The sequence below is a fragment of the Triticum dicoccoides genome, chromosome 7A (assembly GCF_002162155.2).
Source record: "Triticum dicoccoides isolate Atlit2015 ecotype Zavitan chromosome 7A, WEW_v2.0, whole genome shotgun sequence".
Lineage (NCBI taxonomy): Eukaryota > Viridiplantae > Streptophyta > Magnoliopsida > Poales > Poaceae > Triticum > Triticum dicoccoides.
In genome coordinates this window covers 745,842,080-745,854,710 of record NC_041392.1, presented here as the reverse complement: position 1 = coordinate 745,854,710, position 12,631 = coordinate 745,842,080, and the positions used below count along the sequence as shown (strand labels likewise).

The 12,631-nt window shown below is 42.2% G+C and overlaps 1 protein-coding gene across 2 annotated transcripts in view; it reads left to right on the top strand.

The window, feature by feature from the left end:
* The first annotated feature begins 554 nt into the window (after positions 1-554).
* The window catches only part of LOC119330662 (lysine-specific demethylase 5B-like), a 15,292-nt gene continuing 3,215 nt past the window's right edge, over positions 555-12,631 (top strand). For both annotated transcript variants that reach the window (XR_005160193.1, XM_037603779.1), the window contains exons 1-25: positions 555-2,091; positions 2,330-2,387; positions 2,919-3,041; positions 3,147-3,204; positions 3,286-3,422; positions 3,802-3,960; positions 4,053-4,136; positions 4,366-4,533; positions 4,820-4,972; positions 5,066-5,257; positions 5,342-5,407; positions 5,527-5,622; positions 5,758-5,844; positions 5,967-6,083; positions 6,176-6,383; positions 6,470-6,534; positions 7,106-7,164; positions 7,248-7,379; positions 7,454-7,610; positions 7,700-8,029; positions 9,033-9,215; positions 9,310-9,371; positions 11,642-11,717; positions 12,018-12,167; positions 12,258-12,385. Coding sequence is in view for 1 of the 2 variants with exons in the window: in XM_037603779.1 (XP_037459676.1) it covers positions 614-2,091; positions 2,330-2,387; positions 2,919-3,041; positions 3,147-3,204; positions 3,286-3,422; positions 3,802-3,960; positions 4,053-4,136; positions 4,366-4,533; positions 4,820-4,972; positions 5,066-5,257; positions 5,342-5,407; positions 5,527-5,622; positions 5,758-5,844; positions 5,967-6,083; positions 6,176-6,383; positions 6,470-6,534; positions 7,106-7,164; positions 7,248-7,379; positions 7,454-7,610; positions 7,700-8,029; positions 9,033-9,215; positions 9,310-9,371; positions 11,642-11,717; positions 12,018-12,167; positions 12,258-12,385 (4,526 nt within the window). In the remaining variant the exon portion in view is untranslated. The remainder of the gene's footprint in view (positions 2,092-2,329; positions 2,388-2,918; positions 3,042-3,146; positions 3,205-3,285; positions 3,423-3,801; positions 3,961-4,052; positions 4,137-4,365; positions 4,534-4,819; positions 4,973-5,065; positions 5,258-5,341; positions 5,408-5,526; positions 5,623-5,757; positions 5,845-5,966; positions 6,084-6,175; positions 6,384-6,469; positions 6,535-7,105; positions 7,165-7,247; positions 7,380-7,453; positions 7,611-7,699; positions 8,030-9,032; positions 9,216-9,309; positions 9,372-11,641; positions 11,718-12,017; positions 12,168-12,257; positions 12,386-12,631) is intronic.

The following is a 12,631-nucleotide window of genomic DNA, read 5'->3' as shown; positions in this document are numbered from 1 at the left end:
TGAACCCGACCCATGATATTTTAACATTGTTTTGCTTTTGGTGCCTTGGTTGAAACCTCTAATTATCGACATGGATAACATCTAGGAGGAGCCTCACCTACATCTGCCCTCTTCCTACTCCTCTGCTCTCAAAGTATTCACCCGTCACGTACCGCAAACATCTCTACCCCTCTGACGCTCAACTCCTACGGGCTCGACAATGTCGGAGTGGTCTTTCCTCACAGGGCGTCACGACGGGGGAGGCCAGATGACCGGACGCGTGCCTTATACATTTGCAGAGCCCGCTTCGTTTGATGCAATGCCAACGAAGACCATTCGTAAAATCATCCGACACCCAAGAAAAAACTTAAACGGTTTCGATATTCTTTTTTCTTGAGAGGTTTTTCGATATTCTTTTTTAAGGGAAGAATGGTTCCAAAGTTTTAGGACCAAGTCTGGACCTGGGCCAAGGTTCAGAGGACGGAAGGGGCCTTCTTTCATCAGGCCCAGCATCGCATCCCAACTTCTTGAGGAAAATAAAATAAAAAAACACAAACCCCACCCCGCACCGCAATTCCCCACCCCCGCCCCGTCCCATCTCGCCGAAACCCTAGCTCCGTCCACCTCGCCGCCGATGGGGAAGGGCCGCCCCCTCCCGGCCACCACCACCTCCGCCGCCGGCTGCGCCTCCGCCCCGGAGGCATACGCCTCCGTGCCCGAGGCCCCCGTCTTCCGCCCGACGGAGGAGGAGTTCGCGGACCCGCTAGCGTACATCGCGCGCATCCGCCCCGCCGCCGAGTCCTACGGGGTCTGCCGCATCGTGCCGCCGCCGTCCTGGTCGCCGCCCAGGGCGCTCGACGCCTCCGCCCTCAACTTCCCCGCCAAGCGGCAGCCCATCCACCGCCTCCTCGCGCGCCCGGCCCCAGCCGACCGGGACACCTTCCTCCTCGACTACACCCGGTTCCTCCGCGCCCGGGCCGACGCCGGGCCGCCGCGCCGGGGCCGCAAGAGGACCGCGCCCCCCAGGCCGCCCGCCCTCTCCGACGGCCGCCCGCTCGACCTCTGCCGCCTCTTCCACGCCGTTAAGCGCTTCGGCGGCTACGACGGCGCCTGCGAGGGCCGCCGCTGGGACGACGTCGTCCGCCTCGTCGACGACAAGGCGCCGCCCCGGCACGTGCCCGAGTGCGCCAAGCACGTCCTCGCGCAGCTCTACTACGAGCATCTCTACGACTACGAGAAGTTCACCAACGGCAGATCCGCGAAGCAGGCAGATGCAAAGCTCGAGCTTGACAACCAGCCGTCGGTTTCTGGTTCTGGAGGAGAGATGGATGAGGAGGAGGCTTCCGGCGGCAGCAGCAGCGGCCGGAAGAGGAGAAATCAAACGGCCGCCGGACTGGCTTCTAATGAGCGCCATGGTAACAGCAGCGGCACTCCCGGGAAGAATGCAGGGTCTGCCGGGGCTCGCAAGCCGAAGAAGATAAAGCTTGATGCAGAGGTCAGCCAAGACGATCAGGTCTGCGAGCGGTGTGACAGTGGGTTGCATGGAGACTCCATGCTGCTGTGCGACCGCTGTGATAAAGGGTGGCATATGTACTGTTTATCACCTCCGCTCGAGAGTGTGCCTCCGGGGAACTGGTACTGCTCGGACTGCAAGAACCCTGACAGTGATTGTTTCGGATTCGTCGAAAGGAGGAACACCTGTCAGCTTGATGCTTTCAAGCGATTTGATGACAAGGTGAGAAGGAAGTGGTTTGGGCCAAGGCCTCCTAGCCGTGTTCAGGTCGAGAAGCTGTTTTGGGAGATTGTGGAGGGCAAGGCAGGGGAGCTGGAGGTTATGTATGGGAGTGACATTGACACTTCGGATTACGGAAGTGGGTTTCCTCGCCTTGGCGATCCGGTGCCAGCATCAGTGGATCCAGAGGTGTGGCACAAGTACTGCTCCAGCCCTTGGAATCTCAACAATTTTCCCAACCTGCCAGGTTCAGTTCTTCGGACCGTCAAGGATAAAATTCCTGGTGTAATGGTCCCGTGGCTCTACATGGGGATGCTGTTTTCATCATTTTGTTGGCATGTTGAGGACCATTGCTTTTATTCAATTAATTATTTACATTGGTAAGCAAATCCTGCCTGAATAGCATGTTGTACATGTTATCTTTTTATCTTTGCTATCCCACATTGTTTTTCTTACTTTTGTTTTATTGATTGTTGATTAGTGGGTCGAGAATTTTCTTTTGTTGTTATGTGAGGGATGCTAGCAATTTTGTTACGTTCTGCATTCATTTTTTTTGTTAAATTTTCGGCCTAGAGTTGTTCATCCCGAAGTAAATTGTGGTTATCTGACGTGTTTCAGGGGCGAGCCAAAATGTTGGTATGGGGTACCTGGAGCGGAGGCAAATGCTTTTGAGCGGGTATGTTATGTTTTTCTAAACAAAATAATATGATATTAGTATCTCCAGTTCGTACAAATTTGCAGGGGTAAGACTAGGTTCCTATAATCCCTCCCCAGACCCCACCTTGTGTGGGAGCTTCTATGCACTGGGTCTGTCCTTTATCTCCAGTTCGTACAAATGTGATATTGAGTAGTGTGCAAATACTGATTGCACTTGTATTAACACATTGGCTTCTTTTCTTTAAACCTCGATAAACATTTTCTCTTCTGTACTGGGAACTGGAAAGTAAAGTTATTCTCTTATTACTACTACCTGTAGCAACTGTTGTTGTACTTTTTGAGCTACAGCGGAATTACAATAGGTCTTTTTGTATTTGTTATTCTCTTATCTGTAGCAACTGTCTAGAAAACATTTGAGCCTTTTATGTGTCTAGAAAACAAAGCAAAATGCTCCTTAGCAACAATTTCTGTTTAGCAGTGCTATTCTGGTTTGGTAACATATGAGCCTTTTATGTGTAACTTAAGCGTTTAACAATTTAAACTCCTACAGGTTATGCGCAAGGCTTTACCTGATCTATTTGATGCACAACCTGACCTACTATTTCACCTCGTCACAATGCTGAATCCGTCAGTTTTACAAGCAAATGGTGTTCCTGTTTACAGTGTCATGCAGGTTAGTACAGACTTCTTCTGCAAACAGACAAGGATTCTACCATATGTACTGATGTTCTTTACAACATCTAGTAGATAAAACTTGTTTGTTGCTATCTTTCTCTAGGAGCCTGGCAACTTTGTGATTACTTTTCCAAGGTCTTACCATGGTGGTTTCAATTTAGGTAATACATGCCATACTCCATAGTCATTTTTCTTTCAGCTATGATGTTATTTCAAAATTTGAGACGCACCATTCAATTCAGGATTAAATTGTGCCGAGGCTGTTAATTTTGCTCCTGCTGACTGGTTGCCTCATGGTGGAATTGGAGCTGAACTGTACCGTATGTACCGAAAGGCACCTGTTTTGTCCCATGAAGAGCTTTTGTATGTGGTCGCAAAGGTTAGAGAATAACTATTGGTTATTTGCTGCTTACCTTCTGTATTAATTTTGAGTCATTGTTATGCTAGCTTAGCTCTTTAAGTTGTGGTCAGCAAACCTCCTTTTTTGTAAATTTATTGCTGTTATACTGGTTTGCTTATTGAATTTCATCATCAGTTTTTTTGTTTGTCTACTAGTTAGCTTTGAGAGTTCAGTATTTTGTTGTCGTAAGTGACAAATATTAACAATCTCACATACATTTATTTTAATGCAATTTTATTTTCTTGTTTATGCTTGCCCTAAAACGTAACCTGTAGAAACAGATGGTATATTGTAGTAAAACTATAATCTGTGCACCATGCTGGCAAATATTTACATTCGCTAATCCTTTTATTTGCAGAACGGTGTGGACAATAAATCACTTTCCTACTTAAAAGAAGAAGTTGAGAGGGTATTTGTTAAAGAGAAAAAATGTCGAGAGGAGCTATGGATTAATGGGATTATCAAATCCAGTCCAATGCAGCCAAGGAGTAACCCAAATTTTATTGGAAATGAAGAGGTAGTTCTATCAATATACCTTCATCCCCTGTCATGGCAATTTTCTCTCTGTATAATGTGCTATTATAACCATTTCGAAATTTCACTATGCAGGATAAGAAGTGCATCATATGCCAACAGTACCTGTATCTATCAGCGGTTTCCTGTAGCTGTAGGACTTCTCATGTTTGCCTTGAGGTTCGTCTTTGTTATGGCATTATTCTGCTTAGTCAGTTGTTAACTCCATGTCATCTTTATGTCTTGTTCCATTTATTGCCAAACATGGGTATGAACATCATAATTTAGCTGCTCTATGGTAGCAAAAGATCTTTTGATGAGGATGTTCATCTTATGCAGTGGCACTGAATAGCGCTTTCGTAAAAAAAGATTTAACAAGTTTGTTAAAAATAATTCCTTTCTTTCCCAGCACTGGAAGCACCTTTGTGAATGCAGTCCAGAGAAGCGTCGCTTACTTTACCGCCACACCCTTGCAGAGTTGGGTGATTTAGCTTCCGAGGTCAAGGCTAGTCTCTCAGGGGAGAATGTTAAGCAGAGCCCCTTGTTGCTTAATGACATCCCCACGCCATCTAAAAAGGTTTGATATGGACTACAATGCACCATTCTGTCAATTGAGTTCTCTGTGTTGAATATTTGCATTCCATTAAACAAGAGTATGCATGGAGTGATTTGCTTGCTTTTTTACGATGTTATTGTCAATCTCTCAGTGGTTCCTCTTCTCACGATTCCATGACATCTGATACAGTGAATAAGAAATTATGCTGCACCATGTACCATAATTTTGTGCAATGGAAGACCACCTCGATTATGTTTGTTTCGTTTCTTTTCTTACTTCTGATGGGTCCTTATCAACCTGTCTGCAGGGCAAAGATCAGCATGTGTCATATGCACAACTTGCTAAGGACTGGCTTTCAAAATCTGATCATATTCTCCATATGCCATTCTTAGATACTGCATATTCCACTGCCTTGGAAGCTGCTGAGCAATTTCTGTGGGGTGACCATGACATGGACTCTGTACGTCTTTTTCTACTGAACATGCTATGGTTTGTGTAGAATTCTTCAACAATTGAGTGACTTGTATTTACTGTGATGCTATCGATTTCTTAGGTTCGAAACATGGCACTAAAATTAACCGAGGCTAAAAAATGGGGTCTGAGTGTTAGAAATTGCCTTTCCAAAATCGATGAATGTTTGCTTCGTAAAGACAAGTGTTCTGAGAAAGTAAAGTATGTGGATATCAAAGAATTAATTGCTGTGAGATGTGAAGCATCTAGTGAACCTGGTCTTGCACAGCTGCAGGTATGTAAAATCAGGTACTGTAGTATAGTTCTTATCACAAGTCCCTATGATTTACTCAGCTGTTATAATTTCCCCCTGTTGCAGGACTATGCAGAGAGAGGAAAAATGCTGATTAGTGAAATAAACATTGCATTATCATCCTGCTCAACGGTAATCATGAATCAACTTTTGTGGGACACAAAATAGATTCACATTACATCCTTGAATTCTTCCACCTACTGTTTCATAGATTGTGGTGACAATGTTTTCTCATTGTCATGTTTTCTTAGGTTGACCACTTGGAAGCGCTGTGCTCTCGGGCTTCTGAATTCCCTGTCGAGCTAACTGAAACATCAATGTTGTCTTGTGAGATCTCTTCTGCAAAGGTATGCGCTTTATTAGTGTAATGCGTTAATTTGATAATTTGATATGCTAGTGGTATTTTCTTTTCCCATGCATTCGTTTCTTAACATATTGAGTTTCTTAACTTCTGGAATGTTTGCATTTCACTTGTGTTGTAGTCTTGGTTGAAGAAAGCATGTGATTTACTTGAAGTGAATAAACTGGGCGTCATTGACATAGATTGCCTGAATACTCTGAAATTAGAGGTGTGTCCAAATTTTTTGGCTGTCAGCTTCTCCTTCAAAGTTAATTCTGATTCATGTGCTGTTCATATGTTTGTGTATTATTCTGGATCGTCAGGCATTTGACAATGTCTAAACCTTGATAGATGACACAACTTCGAGCTCTAGTTCCAGAAGTTGATCTTGTTTCAAAACTGTGGAAAGAAGCTGAATCATTGAGAATGCAGTGTCAGTCATATCTCCAAGACTCACCTGGTCTAAAGGTTAGCAATCATCCTACTCCTCTATTCCTTTTCTCAACTATTCAAATTTGAAGGAATGCAGATTTGTTACTCTTTTGTTGTAAATACTCCAGGAACTGGAGAGTTTCCTCCTTCCATTGGATGGTACCAAGTTCAACATTCCAGAGCTGAACCTTCTTAAGCAACGTTATTCAGGTGCTTGCTCCTGGGCAAGTCATGTTAATAGCATCCTCACAAAACTTTTTGAAAGGAATGACTACCACAACATTGTTGAGGAGTTGACAGCCATTCTAAAGGACGGCAAATCACTGAGAGTAAAAGGTACATTTTTAATACTTCTATCCATGGCGATTGTTGTATGTGAAATGCTTAATTATCTAACTCACAAGAGATATTGTTCTACTCAGTGGACGAACTGCCATTTGTTGAAAAAGAATTAAAGAGGTCCTCCTGCAGGAAGCAAGCATCCGAGGTATTTTTCTAAACCGTGTATCTGAGAGTAAGAACTCATGTGTGAATGTGTTTCCTAGTTTCACTTTGGCAGACACCTACTTATTGCTCTATTAAACCAATTGACTCCTAAAAAAATTTGGATCATGTAGCTCTTGCCGATAAAATGAGTGGGCACTACATTTTTTCCACTCTAGCAACTGAAAAATAGATGTTGATTAAAACTTCATGACGAAATTATAATTGAACCCAACGTATATCTTTTTTACCTGAGTTGAAACTTGAATCCCTTTACTTTCTTCTTATTTTTAACATTGTTTGTGATTGCTGGTAACTGTTAACTTTGTCATAAATCTGTCTCTGGATCCTAGTCAGAGTCTCCGATAACATCTTTATATTCCTGCCACAGAAAGCATGAACATCTTTATATTCATCCCTTATTCCAAGTCAGAGTCTAGTTGAAATTTGCAGTTAACTTTGCCTCCATACACCGTTGTATGGCAGTTTTAAGTGTTGACACCATTGTTTAAGGTGGATATTATTTCATTAATGCTTAAGTGGATTGATTACATTAACATTCAAGTATGTAACAGGCTCTTGCAACACAAATGTCCCTGCAGTTTATTAAAGAAATTCTGATACAAGCCTCCATGTAAGTGTAACCAATTCACCAGTTTCTAATCTTGTATAGGATAATTCTTTTGCTCTGCCTCACTATTATTACCTGTCTGCCAGATTAACTATTGAAGAGGAGCAACCATTCGTTGGTCTGTCGGAGGTGCTAAAAAATGCCACTGCTTGGGAAGAGAAGGCTCAACGTATGCTTGAGCAGTCAGCTTCTCTCTCTGAGTTTGAGGATCATATCCGGTACTAGTCATCATAGAGATCTATATTCTTCTTATGCTACAGACTTTTTTTTTATACTGACTATCCTATTTCAGGTGGTCAGAGGATATAAAAGCTATACTTCCATCTGAACAAGTTATGAAAACAGAGATTATTGCTGCTAGGTTGTGGATGGACAAATGTCAGGCCTATCTGAGACCTAGATGTGATAGACTTGGATTTGGAGTTTGTCTTAAAGTTGATGACTTGAAGGTTCATTTAATATGGCTTTCATGATAATTATTTTCAGAAAGTATACTTATTTATAATATTTTTGATAACCATGGTTCTTCATATCACAGGATTTAGTCTGTCAGCCTGCAACTATGAAAGTCATTCTCGACACTTCTGCACTTAATTCTGTTCTCAGTAATATTGAAGAGTGGGAACAGAATTCACAAAGTCTGCTAAGCAGTTTAAGAACCCTAGTGCATTTGAATGTGATTGGCTCTACAGTTGACCCACTTGAAAGAGATTTGGAGGAGCTGCAAAGTAAAATTAGTGCAGAAATAGAAAGTGGATTATCTCTTGGTTTTGAGTTAAAGGTTCTTAATGAATTGAAAGATTCTTTGGTGACACTTGGATGGATGTTGACAGCACTATCTTTCTGCTGCAGGATTCCCTTGTTAGAGGTAACATGTTCACTGTCATAACTGTTACTCGCTGCATCTGTCATTTTGATTGGTTCATGTATAGAAAGCAAGGCTGTTTAGTATACTCTCTATCTTAGATATTTGCTTTTATTGTTTTAGTGACACTCCTAAATCCAATTTCTGAGCTCATATTTTTCACCTGCATTTTTGGTTCCATTAATGAATGAAGTAATTATGCTTATAGTACTATCAAGTATTGTTGTGTGCTATTTGTTTTCGGAATACTATGGAACAGTAACACAGTAACAGTCACATAGGTCCAGCACCAAAAAAAGGGTCCACCATTCGTTTTCTTGTAGCAGGACGATTGTATCTCCACTGCAGGTCTCACCACGTGCACTTTTCCTCATTCACCTCTGTCTTTCTCAGTCTTCTAGATCCAAACACTGTACCCCTCAAACTTGCCAAAGCTCAAATTCTTAAGATCATTGAAATTCACTTGCATTATATGAGAGAGAGCATGTCTGAGGTAGGGTTGTGCTGGCAATAGTAGAGGCCATCATGGTCCATCTTAAGGCCACTGGTCCACCCTTATTGCTGCAGTACCCAGGTCACCATGGTGCACAGCCACCATTTCCAAAAAAAAAAAAATCCTTGATATAGCCCATGCACGTTGTGTGACATCCAACTTATCATGACTCACGAGGGACCTGTGTGATTTGTGTGGGTCATCTTCATTTTAGGACTGCCACTGATAGTATACCAGTGCACCACAGTTAGTTAGTTGTCTTTTGATATGCATGTCCTTGCTGATCCAAACTGAATCATACTACCTCCGTCCCAAAATAAGTGTCTCAAGTTTAGTACAACTTTGTACTAAAGTTAGTACAAAGTTAAGACACTTATTTTGGGACGGAGGGAGTATTATTTAGCTGAAGAGTGAAACTTGTTTGTTACTGTCTAAAGATAGTTATCCGTTGCACTACATATGTCTTAATTGTGTAGCTGAAGTTGCTAGAGCCATGTAAATTTAACCTTGCAGGCTATTGATCGAGCAATTGAAGAAGCTGTCCACCTTCCTGCATCATTGTCAAGCTGCCCTTTAGCTACATTGTTGATGAGCGGATTATCTTGGCTAAGGAAAGCACTTGTTTTGCTTCCTGGTTCTGAAAACTCTGTAAAATATAGACTGGAAGATGTCGAAAATGTTTTGGCAGAACATCAGGCAAGTTTTCAGAACTGACGTACTTTTCACATTTTCCATTCACTTCTTCAGCTGTTCTTGGGTTTCAGCTGCATTATCTTTTTGGTTGTCACAGGAAATTGCTGTTCCTTATTCTATGATGACTGCCAAGCTTGAGGATGCTATAAACAAACATAAGTAAGTCACATGTAAGAATCTCAGTGTTGTTCATGGGATTAGTGTGGACGAGCAGACCCTCCAAAAAGGAAAGCACCAGATATGGAATCACCTGGTCCCCCACCCTTGGTCCCATCCGTGTGATTCCTTACTGTAACACACATTAGGAAACCCCATGTAAAAGGGAATGTTTTTACCGTTTTTTAAAAAGCTACAACTTCTGAACCGAATTAAGATCTGTTCTTACCGTTGTGTTTATTGTGACAACCATGTAAAAGGGAATGTTTTTACCGTTTTTTTAAAAGCTACAACTTCTGAACCGAATTAAGATCTGTTTTTACCGTTGTGTTTCTCGTGACAACCATGTAAAAGGGAATGTTTTTACCGTTTTTTTAAAAAGCTACAACTTCTGAACCGAATTAAGATCTGTTCTTACCGTTGTGTTTATCGTGACAACCATGTAAAAGGGTATGTTTTTACCGTTTTTTAAAAAGCTACAACTTCTGAACCAAATTAAGATCTGTTTTTACTGTTGTGTTTCTCATGACAACCATGTAAAAGGGAATGTTTTTACCGTTTTTTAAAAAGCTACAACTTCTGAACCGAATTAAGATCTGTTTTTACCGTTGGGTTTCTCGTGTCAAGTTCTTCAAAACCAGATCCTATGTGTGTATGTTTCAACAAACTTTTTTTCATGAGCAATTTTGGTACTACTTGTGGAAACTTCGGTGCTACAGGAAGCAACTTTCCAGGCAGGGTGCATACTATGACTACATATCTACCCAAGCTCTTATAAGTTGGCTACCATGACTATCAAGTTGTTTAATATCACCTTTAAAGTTTCCTACCATAACTGCCTATCAACCCAATGCCCGCTTTAGTTGACTACCATAGTACCATGTTTGCCAAGGTGCATAACATCATCTCTAAATTGTCTACCATGATTGGCGAGTATTCTAACATTATTCCAAGTTGCCCGACAAAAACATTCTGGCGTCATAGGCAACTTAGCAACCATGATAGGCAACTTCCATTGTATTGTAGGCAATTGAGCATCACCCGTAGGCAACTTCGTAGTGATGTAGACAACTTAGGAACCATGGTTGTACTATGAAAGTTGCCTATCATGGTTTCTAAAAAAAATTCAGATCATGGGTTAGGCAGCCCATGATGTTTCGTTAAGGTGAAAGGTGAATACACACCGAGAATGCGAGTAGGGGTACTCGAACTCGGGCGGGTGGGCAGGTTTCGGCACTTGCTCACCACCGGGCTAAGCCACGGTTCTCCCTGTCATGGTTTCTAGTTTGCATACGACACCGGAAAAGTTCGCAGGACAACTTAGGATAGTGTTAGGATGCTCGATTGTCACAGAAGGCAACTTGGGACAGTGATAAGCAATTTGGCCGTCATGGTAGGATAACTATAGTAGCCAAGCAGACTACAAGGCATAGCCTAGTGGTGGGAAGGGGCTGATGCCTTCCCACCCACCCAGGTTCAAGGTACGGTACTTGCAATTTGGCTTTTTTGCACCAATTGTATTGTATGGGCCTCCTTTACAGTCTTCCTGTCAAAAAAAAAAAACCATAGTAGCCAACTTAGGAGAGCATCAGACTAATTGGCAGTTACGGTAAGGTACATAATAGGCAGTTGTCAAATGTAGCACTAAAAGTTGCCTCATCTAATACCAAAGTTGCTTTTTTCAAAAAAAAAATCGTAGAACATATGCAAATGGGATCTACATAATAGTTTCTAAGAGGTCGTCGCAAAGAACCTGACGGTGAAAACAGATCGTAATTTTGAAAGATATAACTTTTCTGAAATTTTGCGAAGACACATAAATTTGCCCACAACCTTGTGTGAACGCATTTATTTTCTTAGGGCCCACAACCTGTGATTAATGTTGATGACCACCGCTTGTTATGGACTACATACTCTACTCGGCGCATCATGCCAAAAAACGCATCAGAGGGTGGATGGACGGTGCGCTTGATCGCTCCAGATAGTGCAGCTGCACTAGGAAGCAATTTGGTAGATATGAATAACCAGATCTCGCTTCCGTATTGAAGCTGGAATATACTAGTGCAGATATCTTTGAAGTGATTTAACAGAACATTCTAGAGTACCACTGTACCAGACTATCTCCTTTTTCTGCCTTGTGCACTTTTTTTGAAAGCTGCGTTGCGCTCCCAGTCCTTTTACTTTACTTTACTGCACTCAAGTAATAGTTCAAGCCATCAAGTTGCATTTGAGGCTCATCATTTTATCATTCAACAATTCTTCCTTCCTCTCAGGTCATGGACAGAGCAATGTAATGCCTTCTTTACATCGCGCGATCACCAATCTTGGACTGAACTACTAAGGCTCAGAGTAAGTCATTCGTATTATCAATATCTAGGTGCTATATTTCTTAATTCATTTTGTTTCTGTTAATTTTGTAACATTTTTATGAGAACATTGTAAATATTTTTGCAGTATAGCTATTTCTTGTCTTAATGTTTATTTGTGTAATTCTTGCTAAAATTTAGATTCACGAGATATGCACCGTAGCGAGCTTTTAACTTGCTTCACCGCTCTTCATTACGTGTTCATGAAAAATATTTAGTAGTGATTGTATTCTGTTGTGTTGAGTATCTTCTGCTAACATTCATGATATGTGAACCTTTACAGGACAGTGGTCGGTCTGTCGCACTTGATTGTTGTGAAATGGATAGGGTTGTTCTCGATATTAAAAAGATTGATGGGTGGTTCAATCAGTGCCGCTGTACTCTTTCTCCTGATGTCACTGATAATGGATCTGTGCTCTCCATGCTTCTGAAGGTTGGTTTCTGTTTGAAATGAGCATGGTTTGTTGTTTTCTTTTATTTATTTATTGGCGAACGCTTTGAGCTTTTCACTTCCTATTTTCAGATCAGAGGATCATTGGACAATGCTTCTATGTTTTATGCTGAGGATTGTAAGAGGAAAGGGTTCTGTGTCATCTGTTCATGCGACGTGGGAGATGATATAGCCTCCAGCTGTGTAATATGTCAAGACTGGTAAATTACATGTGCTTGGATTGGTTTTTCATGTCCGTCCGAACTCTGAGGTGTCAATCAAATAATATTATGCTTCTGCGTATCATGCTTATAGAATGCTGTGCTTGTTTCTATGCACATAGATCAGTAGTGTACATGACTTGCCGCCCGCGCCGCGCCCCAGGCCTGAGTGACCCTGCCCCCGCGCTGCCTTGATCTCGCGTGAGGGAAAAATGGGAGGTCCCCCCGACGCCCCGCGCGGCGGCG